Below are 22219 nucleotides of genomic sequence, written 5' to 3'. Positions count from 1 at the left end.
TTCTATGATATTTGAAAAATACTTGCTTTCTGTAAAGCTTGCAAGACATGGTGGAATCAGTAGGAAATAATGGGGAAAGTCAACCAGAAAATGGGTTTAGTGTTCTCTGTTCATGGACTATTCTTACAAAGATCAGTTTCCCTGAAATTACGTCCTGGGAGTTCAGAATCTACCAGAATTTGCCAGTAAACAGAGCCTGCCTATGACTCTTGGCTTCTAGTGGGACAGTGAAAAATAATTGGCGTCATCTTGGCAGCCCCTGTGCCAGCCTTGGAAATAGCCAACTGGAGTCCAAAAAAAAAACAACCAACCTGTAAGTGATTCCTGGTTAGTGGTAAAATAAAATAAAATCTCACTCATTTACATTTTCATGTAACGTCCACCCGGCAGGCAGACTGATAACTGCATGACACTCAATAAGTGGGCTCCCAGTTTTGAGGGTCACTGCGCACACAGTGGTCTAGGTCCCCCACTCTCAGCCCCAGTGTTCCTGATCAGAGTTCCATGGAGATACCCCTTCATATAAAAGACATCAGTGTTTGGCCTCACCCCGTTTCTGGGCAAGGACCCAACATTCAGAGAATGTGGTTTTAGGATCATGGCATCTAATCCATTCAAGGATTATTTTCTCCCCTACTGCTCAGATGCGTGTGTTAATCATCGCCTCCCTTTGTTCTGTAATAAATTCAGCCCTGCTAATTCCAAACCTCTATGCATCACTGAAGTTTAAAGATGGCGTTTTGACAGGTCACATATTTAGAATCAATAGACCACCAACCAGTCAAAAATCTTAAGTAGTTTTAAGAACATGTGGAAGTAATTTTTTTCCAAGAATTCACAAGTCTGGAGGATGAGATCTTATTGATGGCGTGTGGGCTGTGGAATATATTAAAGTATTACTTTATATGCCATACTCTACATGTAATCAAAATGGACTTAACAGTAAAGGCACATTTTCCTTATTATATCAAATATTGCTCATGTTATCAGATACAAATTACAGTGGAGTACACATTATATAGCATCTTTCAAAGAACCAGTAAAAGACTAAGAAAAATTATAAGTGAATGTACGATGACTACATATGTAAAAGTAAATGTTATAGGCTAGGGAATTTCATAGACATCAGAATATTTTATAATAGAACATTTTCCTTTGCAATCATCTCACCTGCATGCAATGAACCTTTTTGTAAAGAAAAAAATTCTATAAAATTTTCATTTCCCATTTTTTAAACAAAGAGCTTATTCACCTAAAGTCAGTGGATGGGCTTAGGGAGTTTGTAAGTGACCTAATATCTTAAGTCACGTTTGTAGGAGCTTGCATTTTTCTGGGAAGAGGATGGCATTTATGGGATTCACAAAGGAGTCTAAGACCTGAAAAGATGACTGCTGGCAGCCTCGGTTTTCCTCACGTGGGACAAACATCCACTTGCCAAGCTCTCTCCTGTCATAGAAAGCCTTTCCCCTCAGCCAGCTATTTCCAATGGGAGAGATATCCCAAAGAATATGACATAGACTATAGAGTTGCAGCTTAATAAACATCTATCCTTTGTCTCTTTTACAAAGACAGAGTGTTTGTGTTTCTCTGTGAGTGTGAAATGGCCCGGTGGGACCGCCCCAACTTTCTCTGTGTGCTTCCAAGTCCCTTTTACCTTTATTTTAGCCACATATACATGTATGCATATATGGGTTTGTTTTTTACTATATGCCATATCAAATCACTTTGGGAAGTAGGGAATTATTAGAAATATTAATGGTTATTAATAAATTTATTAATATATACAAATTAATAGAAGTTATCTTTATGTGAATGAAAATGAGACTGCATTAACTCTCCCAGACTCTCCCCCTCCATCCCCCTGCCTCTCAGAAAAACTTCTGTGGCACAGGAACCCGGGGCTCCCAGGCTGTTTTTCCCCACAACCACGGCCTGTTTGCTATGGGGGACATACAGTTCATCTACTGAGTTCAGGCCCTTCACCTGGGAGGTAGTCTCGTCCCTGGCCCCCACACCTCAAAAGAAGTCCTTCTCCCCCCACCCCTGCCCCAGGGCCTCCAGGACAGCTCCTCAGGGAAAGCTGGGTACAGTGAGAAGGTGACGCTGCCCCTGCCTGCTGCCCAATGCCTGCAGCGGGACTGCCAAGACTTTCCTAAAGGCCACAGCCACCAAGCTGCCGGGCGAGAACACCTTGGTGAGCTCAGTTTGTTTGCTCCCAAGATCCTCCCTGTCCTCACAATCTATTTTTACCACGCTGTGACGCCGAAGACTACTGTCAAAATCATTAGAGTAAACTCTCCATTCTCTATCATTCTATGGGGAAAAGAACCCTGGATTCAGAATCAGAAGGTAGGAGGAGTTTGAGCCTTGGTGCTGAACTTTATCTGACCTTGAGGAAGCCTTCCCATCCAGCTGAGTCCCGGTAAATGCGTCTGTGGAAAGCGGTTAAGGAATCCAACTGCTTACCCAACTCAGTGAGTCTTCAGCAGGGTGAAATTACGGAGATGAAAGCACTTGGAAAACTGTGAGTGCCTTAGAAATGTACATTATCAGCACTACATTTAATCATCTCCCCACAGAGTTCTCCCCAGGGCTCTAAACATCACGCTAAACCCACACTCACTTCACAGCACCCACTAAAGACAGGAAACTGAGACTCAGGAAGCTGTGAAGTGAGAAGACCTGCTTTCTGGGCCTGACGTCTCTTCTCTCGCTCATCCACACCTCCCCGTGCTGCTCACTTCATCTACTGAGTGTCCCGAAGATGAAGGTTATAATCCCTGGCTCCCATGAGGCAAAGATCCAGACAAAATAGTCAACCAGCATCTCGTTCCATGACCTATGACTCCGCTTGGATGTGACCAAGGTCACGGGTGCAGTGGGAACTAGCACCTGGGTCTGCTGACCAATTAGATGCCATCCTATCATTGCTGCCATGGCCTCAGAACCACAGCACCTGCCCTGCCCCCAGTGACAACCTGTGGTACAAAGATCCTGAATTATCAATGAGAAATCACAGGACAATGAGGGTCTCACACATGCTAAGTGCATTTTACTGCATTCTGATTCTCTGTTAATCAAATTACGTAGCATCTTTTCACTGATCAAGCTAAACAGCCCATTCCCTAATGGGGCAGGCGAGTTCATTCTTCAAATGGCCAGATTTCAGTCCACTCCAGGAGGTCTGCCCCATCACACACCCCTCAACATGGAGACATGGAGGTTACTAAGCTGTAGGATAGTGATTGTAGTAGCCAAATCACTTCAATCTTTACCAGTGACAGGAGGCTCTGCTCAATTCCATGGCAAAGTGCTGTGTGCATAGCCCCTGGGAGTCCCTGGCCTCTGCTCCCTACATGTGAAATAAAGGCCAGTCCCAGTGAAACCTCCAATTTTCCAAGTTATTCAGCTTCCCCAGGATCCAATGTTCCTGTCTCTTCTCTCTCGTCCTCCATGTAGCTCTTCTCTCAAAACCTAGCTCACACCTTAGCCCCACAGAGCCGCTGCTGTGGCAGGATTCAACCATGCTTACAACTTCCTTTAAACTCTACAAGGACAGGCTAATGAAAGATGTTGCCGCTGATTCTCATTTGTTAAAAGGACCTTCTGAAGCAGCCTGCTTCTTGCCTCAGAGGAAGTGACTTCCCCTGCTTTCCCAGAGACCCTCCCCTGGTTTGGGGCGGGGATTACACATCTGGATTCAGTTCTCACAAAACTGCTGTCCCTGGAGATAGATGTTCTGCTAACTCGGCCTTTAGAAGAAAGAATGTGGCGTGTTTCTTGTCATGCTCCTAAGCCAAACTACCTGTGAAGGGCTTCCTTTGTGCCATTATTTACAATTTAATTAGAAGCCAGTATGGTCCATGATAAAATACATCCTCTTAGGCAAGAATGGTGAGTGAGTTTTAACATATATGTCAACTCTGGTCATTGGATGGTGGCAGTTGAGAGCACAAAATTAAAGAGTATGAAGACCGATCCAAGCTTAGAGAGGAGAGTACGGGATTGATTAGTGATGTCTGCCATGGGCACAGGATGAGGGGATAGCACCCCACATATTATATACTCACTATCTTTTTCCAAGGGTTTGTACTAAAATGCTGCCATGCATGAATAGCCACCTGTCCCTCTTACCTGTTTTAAGGTGACAAAAGCTATTGTGTCGTTTATATTTTGTGTTATTCTTTTCAGATGGGGCAGGTTTTCCAGAGGCAGCAGGCGGGCCACTGATCTCTGTCCTGTAGCAATAGGTCACCATGTTAGCAAACTTCCTCCACTCTGACACGTCTGTGGATCTAATGGAGAACTAATGTCTTCATCAGTATCTGTGCTATTTCACACTTCATTTCCTTCCTCCACTCTTGGATGAAAACCATCCGGTCCTGGTGATTTACTTCATGGGAGTTTCTTTCAAGTTAGTTCCTTTCTCTAGCATGCCACGCAAGCATTTCCAGGGCTCCAGCTGGGGAGCACCCAGCCTTGAAACATCAGTGTGCTATCAAGTCATTCAAGAAAGCAAAAGGCCTTGGCAGGGACCTGGTGGGGAGGCCCTAAGCTGAGGCCTTTGAGTCTGAGCACAACAGAAGCAGGTGCTACCTTTTCTGCCTCTCCTTCCTCAAAGTCTAGAAATGTCCAAGTTCCAGCTATCGGAAGGGTAACAAAATAATGGGGAAGAAGTTTAATCTCCCATCAGTAGGAGGCACTGTCCCCAGTTTGTGTTGGTATTCTAAATTCTTAGCCAAGTCCTCCATCGAGTTCTGTGCTGTGCCATACACGGGTCGTTGCCAAAGAGCAAGTGCACAGAATGAGAAGCCGGGACGTGTCTCTGCTGAGGAACAGTAGTGAGCTGTGCTGGTCTGCTTCTCCCTGCTGGAGAAAGGCCCTGGAGGGGTTTTCACTCACAATAACATCAGTCATTGGCTCCTAGCCCGGGGCAGGAGATGTGTGGAATCCCAGGCCCTGGTCCTCCCTCTGCCTGGCAGGGTCTCCAAATGGCTCCTGAACTCTCCTTGGCTGTCATTAAAGTTCACCTGCTGCAGCCACAGGGGCCATTTCTGCTTCACCTCTTGGCCTTGGCTGGGGATTGGGGGAGAAGGGGCGGAGGGGGAGCTGAAGGGCACTATTGACCTGCTCCCATCCCTGCCAGTTTGCAGCAGTCACTCCGAAGGTCAACAGTCTGATGTCCCCTTCCCTACACCCACCTCGCTGCTTCTCCAGACCAATGGCCCCTACAAAGTTCCCTCTCTCGCCCGTGCCATCCCTACCACGGGTGTGAGAGGACCCTGTCCCACCCTGTAAATCTAGCAGTGCCTTCAGCTTACAAGAATGTAGCACTGGAGTGGAAGATGATGTGAGTATACATCAAACAGTGTAATTTTTAAAATAATTTCTGTGCTCAAAAGCCAACCATATCTTCAGATTGAGACCAAGACTCTGCATTCTCAATTATTTTCAGTGTGAGTTCTCTCCCTACCCAGGGACCTCACTGAGAGGCCCACTCTTTCTATAAGACTTTTTACAATCCTGGAGCCAACCATCAGTTCCAGGTGTTTAATCCCTCCGTCTCCTGGGCAACCTGCCCTAACATAGCCTTAAACACCCACCAATGTCCAGACTGGGCATTCTCATGAAGTATTGCTGAACTTCCCCAGTGGACTAGCCAAAGGAAGCTCAGCAAAAGAATTAGAGCTACTCTTTGCTCTAGGAAACCTGACAAAGACTTTTTTTTTCTGGGCTAAGAACCTGCACTAGAGCCCATAAAAGAAGTCAAGTACTTCTTTTACTTGAAATTCTGCTGTCTCAGAAACCAAGCGCAGGAAACCACCAAGAAAAAAGCCCTCAGCACTTGAAGGAATGGTGCATCCTATATTTAGATCTAAGCTCAGCTCGGGCCTCTTAAAGCAGTGTAGAAATTGAGAAAGCAGCTACGAAAGGAGGCAGGAGGAAAGGGGGGTAGTTTTAAAAATATATTACCCAAATTCTGACATTTTTTCTATATTGCCATGGATTTGTTTCTGGGCTGGAGACGGCTGAAAATATTCTCTATAAGACTTTACTTTGTGATAAAATTCATTAAGGCCACTGATTCTAATTATAAAATACATTTTAAAATGCACTTTCATTATTTCACAGTTCACATAAGATTTCAGATGGGAATGGAAAATACACAAGAAAGGCTGTGTGCCTATAATATGTATAATGTTACATATATGGGAACTATATCTGAAACCAATGTCCTCCTAACCCAGCACTAATATTTGACACGCAGGGTGTTTCAAGTTTCTTTTCTTTCTTTTTTCTTCCTTTCCTTCTTTCAAGTTTATTGGTCTTGATTCTCAAGAAAGTCAACAATTTTCCTCTTTACTGCATGAAAATATTTAGTGAATATTTTCTTGCTCTCCCCACACACAAAGGTAGATAATATTTCAGTAGAGTTGATTTCATTCCAAATAAACATTCTAAAATAAACAGGGCCAAAGAGTCGTCCTTATTTAGAACGGGAGCAGACTTCACAGAAATACTGTTAGCTGTCTATAGTGGCCCTTGCCCACCCTTCTAAGCTCTCATAACCAGGAAGCCCAAATAAAGCCCAGTGTCCTATCCCTCAAGAACTGTCACATGACAGCCAGCTAATGACAGAGAAATACTGATCTTCATGGAGACGCATGGAAAAGCCTCAGTCTGATCAGCTACTTTCCAGTATAGGGTCAAAGCCTTCTTTTTCTGCAGCCTGCAATCAAATCAAACTCTAATCTGAAGACTAAATGTCACAAATCAACAGAGTCAATGAATCTTTGGGGACTAGAGAAAGCTAAGGAGTTCCCCTACTTGGCTTGCCAAGGCAAGGATCAAAGGAATCAAAGAGAGCTTGGAGTGGGTGCAATATCACAGCCCTGGAACAGAGGTCAGGTATGTGGCCTTTTCCCGGCTTCCAATGATATTGAATACAACAGATAAATTAAGATCAAGGCACACGGCAGTTCTAAAAGCACCAGTCTGTCCCCAGCAGATCCCAGGGGAGAGCCGTCATCCACCACGGGACGGATCTTGTCGTCACTTGGAGGAACGCCTGTTAACATGGGGATGGATTACACACAACAATGTCTAATCCAAAGCCCTACAACTTGCTCACGGAAGGGAACAAACTCATCGAGAGCATTCACTTGGCCACAGAAGAGACCCTAATGCAGCACAGGACAAAGTCAACAAAACTCACTGTGCCCCGGCTCCTGATGAAGCATACGTGTGCAGAGAGGTGATTACCCAAAATAGCAAGAGAGCTCAAGTGCTTACAGGAAAATCCAACCCCTTAACTTAAGGCGAGCTTGGCCTACCAGCAAATCTGAAAGACAGGAAATATTTCTGGGCTTAATAACTCAAGCCAATATTCATTTCAGGTTGGGGGATTTCCCTAATCCAACTGTTGGTTTTTAAAAGTGATGCTCACGAACATCCCAGTTGGGAGCACCACATGATCCAACAGGTCCAGTACAGCCTTCAAGCTCCACCAGCACCTTCTCCTGCCCCTCCCATTAAGAGGACAGAATTCCAGCACCTCCTTGGTTGGAAGAATTACTCAAAACCAAGCTGCAGGTATCATCAGGCCCAAGAGGAAGGCCCAATATAACATCAAGTCTGAAGAATGGAAGCCATCTTTCCAGAAGACGTCTTCATGGGCAGCACAGCATTCGCCAACACTGTCATTTTAGTTTTGCCAGGAAGACCGCTCTTGCCCTAAGTTTTCCTACAACTCAACACTGGAAGTCATCTAAACCAGCAGTCAGCAACCAGTGGTCCGTGAGGTCCGAAAGGTTAGCAACCGCTGATCTAGACTATGGTTTTATTTTTATTTAAAAGAGACTTTGCAATATATAGGAGCCCCCTTCTTTTAAAAAGGCCATCTGCTTTTTAAATAAGGAATAATGTGGTTTAAAAAAATGTTTAGGAAAAGTGAGGTCTGGATCTGCTATAGTGATTTTGCTTCTACGAGTGAAAGTCTAGAGCCACCCCAGGGCCATAACGTTAAGCAAACACCACAGACGCTTTGTATTTATACAAATTAACAAATCTCATCATCTATCTCCCATCTCGCACATCCCAAAGCAGACAGGGTTGTTACAGGGAGCCAATCAATCACTGAGTACATAACAGTGGAGGGGTGGGTGCTAATTTGTACAATGCAGGGCCCTGCTTCCAAGGCATTTACAACTTAGTCTGTAGACACCATGAAAATATAAAATTGCTGGGCCAGAAAAAAATCCTGGCATGCTTTTCTGCTAGGTGATACTCTTTCTGTGAGGCCCAGGAAACACAGCTCACGCAGCAATTTTACAAAAAGCAAGAGCTCCCTGCTCTAGGACCCATCAGGGAGTGAAAAAAGACAGAGAATCTCTTAATGTTATGCTCTCCTGTTTCTCCACAACCCTGTTCTAGGCTGCAAGGAATGCTCAGGTATGGAAATTTAGTGAGACTCAAGGCTTGGTAACAGCAGCTCATTCTTCCTGATGTGCGTCCCATTAGCTATAGAGCTCAGGTGTGAAAAGGTGGCCTAGAAAAGAGTTTCTCTTTCCAGGCAAGGTAAATGTGCACAGAGTTCATCCTAGGTCTGCAAAGACCTCCTGTCCTGACAGTTATAAGCTGTGGGGTCTTGCTTGTCTTCTCTGTCCCATCCATAACCTCCTCCTTAGAATTGGTAGACTTACTGTTGGCACCGTAAAACATGGTGATGATTTACATGCTTTCGTGTGGTATTTGCCATGGCTTAGTAGATGCTCTTTTTGTGTTCCCTACTAGTATATAAAACTTCATGAGAGCAGGGACCATGTTTGTTTGTTTTTTAATATTTTTATTGATTTCAAGAAAAAGGGAGATGGGGAGAGAGAGAGAAACATGAATGATGAGAAAGAATCATTGATCAGCTGCCTCTTGCACACCCCACACTGAGGATCAGGCCAGCAACCTGGGCATGTGCCCTGACCTGGAATCGAACTGTGACCTCCTGGTTCATAGGTCAAAGCTCAACCACTTAGCCACAGCGTCCGAGTACAGGGACCATGTTTTATGCTCTACAGAATTAACAAAGTCTAAGCTCAGAGCACTAGAAAGAAGCATATTGAATTAACTAGGGTGCTTATTGCAATTCTTAACAAATGTATCCAAATAAATCAATCACCTAAATCAAAATCATAAGGCATTGCACCTGTATGAATCACACCCAGGCTTGAAATGTCAAACCAAAGGAGAACAGGGGATTCAAAGAAAGCTAACAGATGACCCCTTTGCACTGGAAATGCTGATGACATCACACAGAGAATGTGCTGCAAAGTACAGTGAACACAACAAATAACAACCAGTTTGGACTCCACATCCAAACTCCATCCTCTGCTACAATAACCTCCCCCAGAAGGAAAATAATTAATTAAAATGTAATCATATTGTTTTCGCCCTGGGGCAGAAAAAATGCAAGACCAGCCTGGAACATCTTGTTGCATCAGAAAGTAAGAAAATGCTCAAGTATTGGGAACATGTCAGAAGTTAATCGGAATGATATGAGTATCAAAATAAATAATGATAAGAACAGATTATAATCCATTAAATAAACTAGATCTGAGTCCATGAGTCCATGGGTTCACTTAAATAGATACATAGATAAATAAAGAGATACATAAATACTTTAATTAATTAACTAATAAAAAATAAAAGCTCTTCCTTAAAATAGAGGGTCAACTAATAAATATAGAAGGGATGATGAAGATGAAAATATTATCGTCAATGGACTTCCAGTCTCTGGTCCAGCATGTAAGGAGCAGACGTCATCACTCCATCTTAGCAACAAGTAAAAACCCAAACAAACTGGAAAATAAACAACTCTTCTCAGATGTGTCAGAGAAATGAGATCACAGAGCAAATAACTTCCTCAAAAATTGAAGAGACGATCCTGAGAATCATGACTTACTGGAGAACAAACCCATGAGCACAGACCTCCACAGGCACCAGAGCCAGGTAGGAAAACCTGACCTGAAACTGATGAATTGCTGAGGCTCCACATGGACAAATCTGAGAGTTAAAAACTCTAGGGGACACAGTCATAGTGGGGCTCCAGACTTCTATGAGTTTTTTTTAATCCTCACCCGAGGATATGTTTTTATAGATTTTGAGAAAGAGAGGAAGGGAAGGAGAGAAACATCAATGTGAGAGAGAAACATCGACTGGTTGCTTCCTGTAAGCAAGATATATATACCCACACACATAAGCATTTATGTGTGTATACTTATTTATGTATGCTTATGTGTATATATACATGCATAAGTATATATATCAGCAACATATAAGCATACACACACACATAAAGCAAATAAAGCAAAATATAAACAATAAGTGAAACTAGTACAGGGTATACAGACAGAAGTTCCTTGTACAGTTCCTATAACTTTTTTATAAACACTATATTATATCAAAACCAAAAGTTAAAAAAATGTTTAAATTTTTTTAATATATTTTATTGATTTTTTACAGAGAGGAAGAGAGAGGGATAGAGAGTTAGAAACATCGATGATAGAGAAACATCGATCAGCTGCCTCTTGCACACCCCCCACTGGGGATGTGCCCACAACCAAGGTACATGCCCCTGACCGGAATCAAACCTGGGACCTTTCAGTCCACAGACCGACGCTCTATCCACTGAGCCAAACCGGTTTCGACGAAAATGTTTAATTTTGAGAAAATATTAAAAAGACTGAAAATATCACTACAATATCAGAGAGCTGAAGAGACATCAGATGAAATCTGCTGGCACACCCAAACTACAGAAGTCCTAACAAAAGTCTACTTAACAAAGCTGAAGTCTCCAATGGATTCTCTGCTTCCTGCCTATCTCCATTCAAATGAGAAATTTAGGAAATTAGACTCGATTATGGAATATTATATTTGACTAATTACTGCAGTGTTGGATGAAATGCAAAATACTGTGAAACAGTAAAAATAATTAAGTGTTGAAAATGCAACCAAATACTTGACAAAAATCAAGCCAGGAAAAGGAAATAAAGGATTTGGTCAGCATTGGACCAATCCAATGAGAAGTCAGACCTTGATCCTTTAGCTCATGGTGATGCCTTGGCCCAATGCTCCAACCCCAGACCCCAGGAGGTGGGGTTTCACAAGGGCAGGTCCAGGATTAATGTGAAGTGAGTGAGGCACTGGCCTTAGAGTGCAAAATTTAAGGAGGCAACAAAAATTTCGAGAGAAAATATTAAAGACAGTGTTATGTACTGAATGTCTGTGTCTCCGCCCCCACCGCCCCCCATGTGATATTATTTGGAAACTAGAGGCCCGATGCATGAAATTTGTGCAAGGGGCTCTGCCCTCGTAGCCCCAGCTTCGTCCTGAAGGTCATCCGAAGGACGTTTGGAAGATCTAATTAGCACATTACGCTTTTATTATTATAGATGGGGCCTCTGGGATAGATAATTAGGGATAAATGAGGTCATGAGGATGGGGCCCTCCTGATGGGATTAGTGTCCCTATAAGAAGAGACACTTGAGAATTAATTCTCTCACCTTCATCCCCACTATATGAGGACACAGTGAGAAGGCAGTCTTCTGAAAGCTGAAAAAAGAGATCTCACCAGAAACCAACTCTGCTGGACCTTGATCTTGGACTTCCCAGCCTCCAACTGTGCTAAATAAGTTTCTACTGTTGAAGCCACCCAGTCTATCATATTCTTCTATGGCAGCCCAAGCCCACTCATACAGACAATATCAGTATTGCTAACGTTTCCTTTAGCCTCAGGTGCCAGTATCACTCTACATTGCTTATATGTTAACCATAGTTTTTTTACATTAACTTTTTTTTTAAATACTGCCCTAAAACCAATGTGTCTCTCTCACATCGATATTTCTCTTTCTCTCTCCCCTCCCTTCCACTCTCAAATAAATACTAAAAAATAAAAATAATGCCCTAAAATATTACCTATCTTGATTAGTAAGGAAGTTTTGCCTCACTCTAGTCCTGGCCCTGCCCTAGGAAACACAGTCTAAGGCTTACTCTCTGTTCCCACCACAACATCCTCACATATCACCACCAGCCCACACTCCCACAGCGAAGTAGCCACATTCCATGGTTTCTGGTCTGCATTTTAGCAATGTCTTGCCTCGTTAGGCAACTCCACCTGGCCAGCCCTGCCTCTTCTGCTTTCAATGGCCTGGTTCCAAAGAAGGAAAATATTAAACAGATGTCTTTACCCTGGGAGGGGCAAAGAGAGAGATCAGAATAGTGAGATGGCAAATTGATAAAGGATGGTAGATCATGGTTAGTGTCCCAGTATTATCAATACTATTTCATGAGAAGTCTGACTCTGAGAGATGATGCCTTACCAGACAGCAAAGAGTGTAACATCTTCCATTATATATGTAGTGGGAAATTAAACGCAGGTTCTGGTAACTTTCCTGGAGGGAGAAGGTCAGAATAAGGAAGAAAGGGGAGGTGGAATAGAGAAAGAAAGGTCAGTGATTATGTGCCTACTCTGCACCTCGACCCGTGCTAGGTGCTCCTTCCCACATGGCCGCACCGAACCCTCCCACCTCAGCGCCGGGCTATGGAGGGTACACTCTGCTCCATACCCAAAAGCTTTCAGGCTAATAAGAGTATGTATTTACCGACATCTGCAAGAGAGACCATCCGCTCTCCCTGTTGGAAGGCAGAAAGCTATGGTCTGCCAGGTGTGCAAGGCCTTTTGCATCAGAACATGAAATGTACAAAATGTCTCGGGCTGGTGTCTGAGAGATGATCCTTGATATTGCCGGTGCCTGACCTCTGTCAGCACTGCAGGGGCTCCTCTCTCTGTAGCTGCAAAAACCTCACCATCCCTGCCAAGCTGAGCTGACACCTCCCTGGAGCTGCCTGCGTGCAGCACCTATTTCATTCCTATTGCATTTACCCGTTTCCCCAAATCTTAACACTCTGTGCACTAGCAAAATACTGAGCTTTGTTCTCCAGAACGGTGTCCGTCCTGCTCCAGTCTCCCGGGTCATTAGTGAGGGATAGAGAATGAACTCAGTTCAGTGTGCAAGGAGAGCTACCTGTAGACCAAATGAGAAAGAGATGAAATCTGACTTCGAAACCAGAATAAGCACAACTATCTGCAGCAAATTCAACACATCCAAAAACACTCTGATTATAATTTGAGTTGGGAGCCAATGCCGCCTCCTGTCCAGACACCTGGACTACATTGCCTTGGGGTGGAGCAGAGAACGCATGCTTCCTGTGGCTTCCCAGCGAGGAGAAGCCCGTGGGGAAAACAGCTTCCCTGTGTCTTCCTGCACCCCGAGAAAAGCTCTAGCAACTCAGAGATTGGCAAGACAACTGCAGAGAGAGAAAGGAAAACAAGGATGAGAAAGAGAAAGTGGAATAAGGGAGATGGATGTCTGGCAGGAGCTGATAGGTTAGGGAGAGGCACACAGGATGTGGGGGGGACTCCTCAGCTATTTCTGCTTCTGCTTTGGGCAGTCTGTCCATCTTGCTGTGTTTACAGGCCCAGCATGACTTTCCACCCAAGTACACTCGCTGGGCTTGCCCTGGAAAACATGCCACCTTCCACAGTTCAGGTTCCATGGGCTCACACCAGGAAGCTCTGCTTTCAAGAGCCCAATGCATTGTTGCCATCGGATGGAAACAACAGTGCAAATCAGACCTAGAGAACATCTGTAGCTCGTCACTGCACTTGCCACCAGCCCCCCTGTCTAACCTTGGAAGTGACCAGCTTGAGTGACCAGATTCAATGACTGGGCATGTCTGGGCTTTGGTGTCCATAGCTGCCAGGTTCCCAGGACCCCAGAAGAGGGAGCCGGTCCCAGGAAACACCCAAGTCTGGGCTTTGGTGAGCAGGAGCCATATTGGAGAATGAAGGGAAGGGCTGAGGGAATGCATGTCAGGGCAGGAAGCACAGGGTTGTCATTTATAGGACATGACACAGCCTCGCAAGCAGGCTAGCGTGTGAGCCGGCAGACTTCCCCTCAGCATCATGCCTTCGTGTTCTCAAGCTAAGCGGGTGTGAGGAAATATAGAGACAAGTGGCCACTCTGACTCAGTCAGACAGAATTTTTGCTACTCGTTGCTTTGAAGTCAGGATGAGAGGAAGGAGGGCAGGAACCAGGGTCTGGTCAACCCAGCAGTGACTCGTGGTGCAATTTAATCATCCTGGGCTTGGCCCAACCCATGCTCTTGGTGTGAGGGGGGGACAATTTATTACTGCTGTGGTCATGGACACTGGGCAGCCATAGCCAGAGACCCACAGACAGGAGTAGAAGGAGAGGCTGGGAGCAGAAGGGGAGTGGCAGAGGTACTGGGCTGTGGGACAGCAGTGAAGGGGTGACCACACAGGGACTGGACATTCACACCAGGTCTTCCTTCATCCAGGCCCTGCTTCCGGGAAACCTGGTGGGAATCAGGAGACTAAAAATGACTTCCTGGCTCCTTCCTCACCCAGGCTGGGCCAGGTGTCCTTGCCCTGTGCTCCCCCAGGCTGTGCATACCTTGTCGGGACACTCATCACCCTGTATTTCCTTTTCCTGTTTGCAAATCTGTCTTATTGAGAGCAGGGATTCTTTTTATTCACCTCTCTGTCTGCCTAGGTCAGTGATGGGCAACCTTTTGAGCTTGGTGTGTCAAACTTCGCCAAAAAACTGAGCATAACTCGGGTAGTGTGTCACTTTGAGGAAAAAACATTATTTCGCAAATGTTTCATCCTCAGGAGCAGCAAATGTTTCATCCTCAGCATGCAGCTGCCTCAGCGGCCGCGTGTCATCAGAAATGGCTACACGTGTCAGTGCTGACACACGTGTCATAGGTTCGCCATCACTGGCCTAGGTTAATGCTTGTGGAATGAGTGAGTGAACTACTGCCATGATAAAGTGTGAGTCATTCCTTCCACTGAAATGGAGGGGGTACTGCTGTGTTGGAGAGCAGTCCTTGTTTTCACAACACTGGTTGGGATGAGGTGGCCATCTTTGCTGGAGCAAAGGAGCATTACTCAGGGCATGTTTGTCACAGCTGCACAACCTATCCTGACTAAACTGTGATCTCCTGCCCTGGCCAGTGTGGCTCAGTTGGTTGGAGTGTCATCATATGCACCAAAAAGGTGGTGGTTTCAATTCCTGGTCAGGGCACATATTCAGATTTCAGGTTTGATCCCTGGTCTGGTACATGCTAGAGACAGCAAATTGATGTTTCTCTCTTTCTCTTTTTTCTCTCTCTCTCTCTCTTTCTCTCTCTCTCTCTCTCATCAGTTTAAAAAAATAAATGATCTCTGATCTCCCCCTTATCTTTCCCATTCCACACCCTGTCATCTCAGTTACTACTGTCACATGAATCTTCCTGAGGCATAGCCCTAATGACAAAACACCTACTAATATTAATTAATCACAAGCCATGGATGACTTTTATGCCATTCTTATAAGAGATTAGGAAACTGAAGTCAAGGGAAGTTAAGCAGCCTGCCCCAATTTTCAGAGCCAGTAAGGGGCAAAGTCACAATTCAAACCTAGCCTAAGCCCATGACCACTATTCTCGAAATCTTACGGGGGCTCACACACCTATCTACTCACTTATTTTTTGTGCCTAGATTTTAAAAACCTTAGGGAAGAGCTCATGCCCTACTCATCTACATACTCTTAAGTGTTCAGTGAGTAGTTACTGGATTTCATTGAATGAACTATTTGTCTTAGGTTTGTTGTAAAAAAAAGCATGAGTATCGCAATCAAATCAGCAACGTGATTATAACTGCTCTCAGCCAGCCATTCTTTGGAGAAAGGTGGGAACAAACCTCCTCTAGGTCCCCCTCTAGGCCTTTCCAGCAGTTCCAATTCTTTCCTACTACAGGAAGGGATAAACACCCTTCATATATTTCCTCTCACCCCCAACTGCAAGGAAAACAGTACACTAATTAGTTGTAACAGGGTGTTCATTTCACACAGTTCTCAGCAGGTTGCCCTGCTGTTCTTTGAAATGGTCTGGAAACAGCCTTGATTTTAAACATCTGAAGATAATTGAACCAAAGTTGCGCCCAGAAACCCTGAGTGACATGCCTTTTATTCTCTCCCTCACTAACAAGAAATGTTTGCTGCCATATCTTATTTACTCAATACCTTGAAAGCCTCGGGCACTGATGACTTGCACCCCGGGATCCTAAAAGAATTAAGTTAAAGTAGATTGGTAATAAATGGAGAAGCATGGAAGCCTGAGAGATTAAATAAAACCCTATGCCTGTTTACAGGGAAGAATTGCCCTGCAGACCTATAAACTTGAGCTCTGTACCTGCAAAGCATAGGGAAGTGGAGGCAGAGCTGAAGAGGACTTATGACAAGACCACTTTTGCAAGCATTTTTCAAAGACAAAGGCATTAGTTAGCAAAGGTGGAAACATTTTCTAATATATTGATGGCAAGTGGGTAGGAAAATAGGTTGTTATACCCTGTGGGTGGAAGTGTAAATTGAACAACCTTTTTTGGGGGGAAACTTGGAACATCCATCATAATTTTAAGTGATCTAACTTCCACTACAACTCTACTTCCAGAATTTATTCTATAAATGTTATCACAAACGTGTCCAAACGTAATCATGGAGCTTTATTTATAGAAGCAAATGGTTAAAAACAACCTACAGGTCTGTTAAAATAGGTTCAATGAAAATTATGACAAATCCACACAATGGAATATTTGGTTCTTTTAAAACAGCAGGAAGGAGGAACCTATAAGTATGTTTATTTAACAATCTCCAGTATAACAGTTTGAAATTGAAGTCATAAAGTCCAGAGTACTGTTTACTGGTATTATGCCACAATTTGTGTTTTTAATTTTAATGTTTATATACATACATAGTGATTCATATACATCATTCATACAATGACTCAGGGATGATAACTAGGAGACAATGAGTGGGAGATTACTTTTTAATGGATGCTTTTCAGCGATTTTCTTGGTGCTATTTGAACTGTTTAGAAGTGTACCAATTATCTGAGTTTTTAAAAAATTGTAAGTAAAAGAGGAGACAAACAACTGTCAGAGCCTATTAGAGGGCAGACTCTTGCACATCAATATGATCATCTGAGACTTAGAGGTGGGCCTGGTACTTTAAGGAAGAACCCATCTTGGGATTCAGGGAAAATCTGTAAACGAACTTGCCAAGCAGCGGTTTAACAGGTGTAGAGGTAACCAGAGGCCCATGCCCGGAAGGAGGTACCTAAGGAGTACTATCACTCAGCAAGGATTTAGCTAACAGTGCAGGGCAGTGCTCCTGGGCCTGCTGGGCAGAGCTGGGGGAACACACAACAGACATTCTGGGCCCAGAACCACTGTCTCCTCAAAAAGAGTAAAGGAAACCTTCCACATTCCTACCACCTGCCTGTGGCCCAGCCCTCAGCTAGATCCTTCAAGAACTAAAGGAAAACCACTGCACAGCCAGAGGCCCTCAGAATCTAGAACAGTATTCTGGCCTGGCTGGTGTGGCTCAGTGGTTGAGCGTCGACCTATGAACTAGGAGGTCACGGTTCAATTCCCAGTCAGGGCACATGTCCAGGTTGTGGGCTTGATCCCCAGTCGGGGGTGTACAGGAGGCGCCAATCAGTTATGCACTCTCATCATTGATGTTTCTATCTCTCTCTTCCTCTCTGAAATCAATAAAAATATATTTAAAAAATAAAGAAAGAATACAGTATTCTGCCTTCCTCCAGCACATCCTCCAACCTCCCACCACATTATTTGCCCAGGGTAAGGGAAGTGGGGTGTACTGAGACATGGGAAGTCCACAAGTGCTCATACCTGGCTGTGATCTTGAGCCATTTGTCTTCATTTGTTTTTCCACTTCTAAAATAAGATGACTGTTGGCTCCATTTTGTGTGGTTTTGAGAGAAGAATGGGATTTTCAACATGATATTCCATCCTAAGGCACACAGTGCTTTGAAAAAATAAACGGCTATACAAATGTAAAATATTAACAGTATATACAGGTGAACTCTTCAGCAATTTGACTAAATTGTCCAGTCAGTTGGTTCAGTCAAAACAGTAATACTGAGAGTCCAGCACAAACCCAAACATCAATTAAATCATTAATTACCACACACATTTATTGAGCACTCATTAAAAGCAAGGGGTGGTGTGAGGATTGAAAATACAAAGAGAAGACAGACTCTTGCCCTATAGAGAATGCCAGGTCCGGTCTAGACAAAGGGACACATGAACATCATTACTACAGTACTCTATTAGGGGTACAAGCAAAATGCCAAATGCTTACTAAACTGTACATTTCTTTGTAAGGAAATCTTCGAGTGATTAGTAGTAATCTTTTGTAATAGCATATTAGTCAATATATTCATTTAGTGTTGTTTTGATTTAGTCAACCCTTTTATTGAACAATTTCAAATCTAAAGGACCCAAAATGGCCTCATTATTGGTGGTCATTTCAAATTTCACAGTGGTATGAACACTGGTAGTTAAATAAATGGCCTGTACATGGCAGCATTATTAGGCAGTATTTCAGTTAAGATAACTTCAAATATTATGTTCACCAGTATGGAGCTCGGGTTTTATTCCTCCATGTGCCAGACAAACATAAGCTGTATTCCATCCAAACAGCAGCTCTCCACCAATTTGGTGGATCACAACCATCCATGAAGTGAAAGAAAGGGACAAGTACAGGTAAAATAGACAAAACAGTGGTTTAAAGCCATGTAGGCAAAAGAAAAGGTTAACCAAATGTTTCACTTTTAAACTTGTGTTTTGTTCAACTTGGTGTTTCATTTAGGTCTAAATATCATTCTGAGTCGCAAATGTTAGGCAGAGCTCCCTGAGTTAACCTGCATAAAATTAAATTTCATTCTAATTTAATTCACTTCCAGAATGGTATTCTGTTGCGAATGGGAAAACCCTGGAGGAGTTTCATTTTCCGTGACCTCTGTAAAATAACAAGTTGTATTTGCTACAACCAGAGAAACATCCTGAGCCTCACTTGCCTAGAGAGCCAGGAATCAGATATTACTTACTGCCCCCACCTTATTTCAGTTGCCACAAGTCATTCCTATTAAAGCAAAAAAGTAATTTTCTGGCCTTGCTACAGTAAGGAATGTTCTCAGTTGTGGCATTTATTTAGGTGCTGGTAGAACTATTATAATAAATTTTTAAAATACAGGCTCCAGAGCACTCTTATCATATGCCAATCATGGACTAACTCGTCCCTTGTCTCCTAGAACTTTCTAAGGAAAAGACAGCAATGTAGAATAGTGGTTTCCAAACCTGATTGCCCCTCAAAATAATCTGAGTACTTTTCTAAAGCACAGACTTCACCTCCTCCTCTCTGTCCAGGCCTCCAGGTTGGGACCCCAGAATCCATACCGGTAAAGTACTGTTCAGGTACATTGGGCAGTCAACCTAGTATATAGGTATATCTTGTTTGGTGTGAGGCATCCTTTAAAAAAAAACTGCCCTGGCCAGTGCAGCTTAGTTAATTGGGCATCATCCCATGCCCCAAAAAGTTTCCGGTTCGATTCCTGATTAGGGCACATGCCCAGGTTGCAGGCTTGATCCCCGGTAGGGGGGTGCAGAAGTCAGCCAATTGATCCCCCCCCTCCTTCTCCCTCTCCCTTCCTCTAAAAAATCAATTAAAAAAAAAAAAGCATATCAGAGGAGAAAGGTTGGTGGCATAACAGCTTCTGAACAAATCAGGAAATTTGCATGATTGACTAAGATGATATCAAGGAATTAGTATTAATCATGTTATATATAACTAGAGGCCCAGTGCACGAAATTCATGCATGGGGGCAAGGGGGTGTCCCTCAGCGCAGCCTGCAGCTTCTCCAATCTGGTACCCCTTGAGGGATGTCCAACTGCCCGTTTAGACCCGATCCCAGACTGCTGGCTCCCAACCGCTCACCTGCCTGCCTGCCTGATTGCCCCTAACCGCTTCTGCCTGCCAGCCTGATCACCCCCTAACCACTCCCCTGTCAGCCTGATTAACGCCTAACTGCTCCCCTGCCAGCCCGATTGCCCCTAACTGCCCTCCCCTGCTGGCCTGGTCATCCCTAACTGCCCTCTCCTGCCAACCTGGTTGCCCCTAACTGCCCTCCCCTGCAGGCCTGGTCCCCCCCAACTGCCCTCCCCTGCTGGCTTGGTCACCCCCAACTGCCCTCCCCTGCAGGCCTGATCACCCCCAACTGCCCTCACTGCCAGCCTGGTCACTCCCAAATGCCCTCCCCTGCTGGCCATCTTGTGGCGGCCATCTTTGACCACAAGGGAGTGGCCATCTTGTGTGTTCGAGTGATGGTCAATTTGCATATTACTCTTTTATTAGATAGAATGATGGCATTGTATGTAGGTCAGAAAATGACCCTAAGTACATGACCCTAAGTACTCAGTGGTGAAATGACGTAAAGTTTGAGGTTTGCTTTAAAGTGCTCCAGAGAGAGACAGACAGACAGAGAGATGCCACATGCAGCAAAAATATAGATGGTATTGAAGGTGGATGATGGGGCTCATCAGGGTTCATGGTGTTTTCATGTTGAAAATTTTTCATAATGAAATGTTTTTTAATTGAAAGAGAACAGCAGTAATAACTGGAGCCTGTCTCTGCCATTCAAGGCTATTTTGCACTGCCTCTGAAAGATAGCTGATTGGAAGGCTGTGTTCTCCTCCATTTACATGAGAAACAAGGATGCAGAGAGGGTAGATGATTGCACTGTATTGCCAGTTACCTGATACTTGCAGCCTCTGACATTTTCCCTTGTAGGACTTTCCATTCAGTATTCTACTGCAAATGGAATCAGGGCCCTTTCCCGAGCCATGACTTAAGCAATGTCTTAGAAGTTGACCTCTGTAAAGTATTTTGAATTTTTCTTTAAGAAGTTCCCTGAAACTAGGCACTTTGGTTTTCAATTAGAATTACATTGAATTGGTGAGCTTGGCAATGTAGAAGGTGAAATTCAAGCCATCAAGTGTACAAAACAAGTCTGCTTTCAAGTCCCAACACAAATACAGAATCTGGTACAGGAAGCTGTAACTTCATCTTAGTAAATTTGGTATGTGAAACTCTGGCATTGACAAAGTGATAGGAATTAGTCTTCATTTTATCAACGGTTTTGTTTTGTTTTTTCTCTAATAGCATTTCATGCTGGAACACCCCAAAACAGCAAATACTCTTTGTACTATGAGAAGTAAGTTTAGTGCCCAAAGAGTCAATATACATATTTGATGAAAATCTGTATACTCCAAAAAGTGAAATATAGTCTGGCTGGCATGGCTCGGTGGTTGAGCATCGACCTGTGAACCAGGAGGTCACAGTTCACATACCTGGGTTGCGGGCTCGATCCCCAATAGGGAGCATGCAGGAGGCAGCCAATCAATGATTCTCTCTCATCATTGGTGTTTCCATCTCTTTCTCCCTCTCCCTCCCTTTCTGAAATCAATAAAAATATTTTTTTAAAAAAAACTGAGGTATAGCAGCACCTACCTAAATGTCAACAGTCCCACCACTGGTTAAAATTAAGTATAAATTTATTGACATAGGCTACTCAGATATCAGAAGTGGTGGTAAGAATATTTGGCACTTGTAGGTAAGCAGGATGGTTTGTTTACCTACTGCCCGTTAGGAAGGATAAACCTGAATGTTCTGATCATGGAAATTTGTTTGGGGGCTGGCGGTTCATACTTCCCATCTATAGAGAAGCATGTGATGTGGGTGTTGGATTGCAGTCTGCAATGAACACAGGCCCTGAGCCAGGCACAGGGAGCTTCCCTGTTTGATCAGATTAAGACACCAGGCTTCAAATTCAATCTTAGGTGCTTCCAGATTTTTTGAAAAGTATAAATGTGGGTAGGATTAGGAAGTTCTTTTTATTTCCCTAAGACAAAATGGCCCAAATGTCACACTCACTACAGCAGGGACTGTTAGCAAGATCTGGGTTAAGCTGTCTTGCAAGTAATGAACGGCCACAGGCATGGTGGTCAGAACATCTCTTTTCCCAGAGCATGTGCACTGTGTTCCTTAGCATCCTGGGCAAATATGCATTCTCCCTGTACCTAGTGCAGCTCAATGGAGAGGTCTCTCCCAGAATCCTGCAGCTCAAGTTCATCCCACGCTCTCCTTCCCTCAATAGGGCTCACATCTTTGTGAAACAGAAAAGAAGGGAGCTCAATCTGTGTGATTAATACAGGGAGCACGAGATTATTAATTCTGACCTT

At 43.9% G+C, this 22219-nt stretch overlaps 1 protein-coding gene across 3 annotated transcripts in view; it reads right to left on the bottom strand.

Annotated features, from left to right (window-relative positions):
- TBX15 (T-box transcription factor 15) overlaps nucleotides 1–22219 on the bottom strand; it is a 94865-nt gene that overhangs the window by 54760 nt on the left and 17886 nt on the right. The window contains exon 2 of one of the 3 annotated variants that reach the window (XM_054711442.1): nucleotides 17810–17930. The exons of the other annotated variants lie outside the window; for them this stretch is intronic. Coding sequence (XP_054567417.1) covers nucleotides 17810–17840 — 31 coding nt within the window. The 5' untranslated portion in view covers nucleotides 17841–17930. The remainder of the gene's footprint in view (nucleotides 1–17809; nucleotides 17931–22219) is intronic. 3 annotated transcript variants of the gene reach the window in all.

This window comes from Eptesicus fuscus, chromosome 22, assembly GCF_027574615.1.
Source record: "Eptesicus fuscus isolate TK198812 chromosome 22, DD_ASM_mEF_20220401, whole genome shotgun sequence".
Classification (NCBI taxonomy): domain Eukaryota; kingdom Metazoa; phylum Chordata; class Mammalia; order Chiroptera; family Vespertilionidae; genus Eptesicus; species Eptesicus fuscus.
The sequence above is the reverse complement of the archived record's forward strand: the minus strand, read 5'-3'. Positions and strand labels throughout refer to the sequence as shown.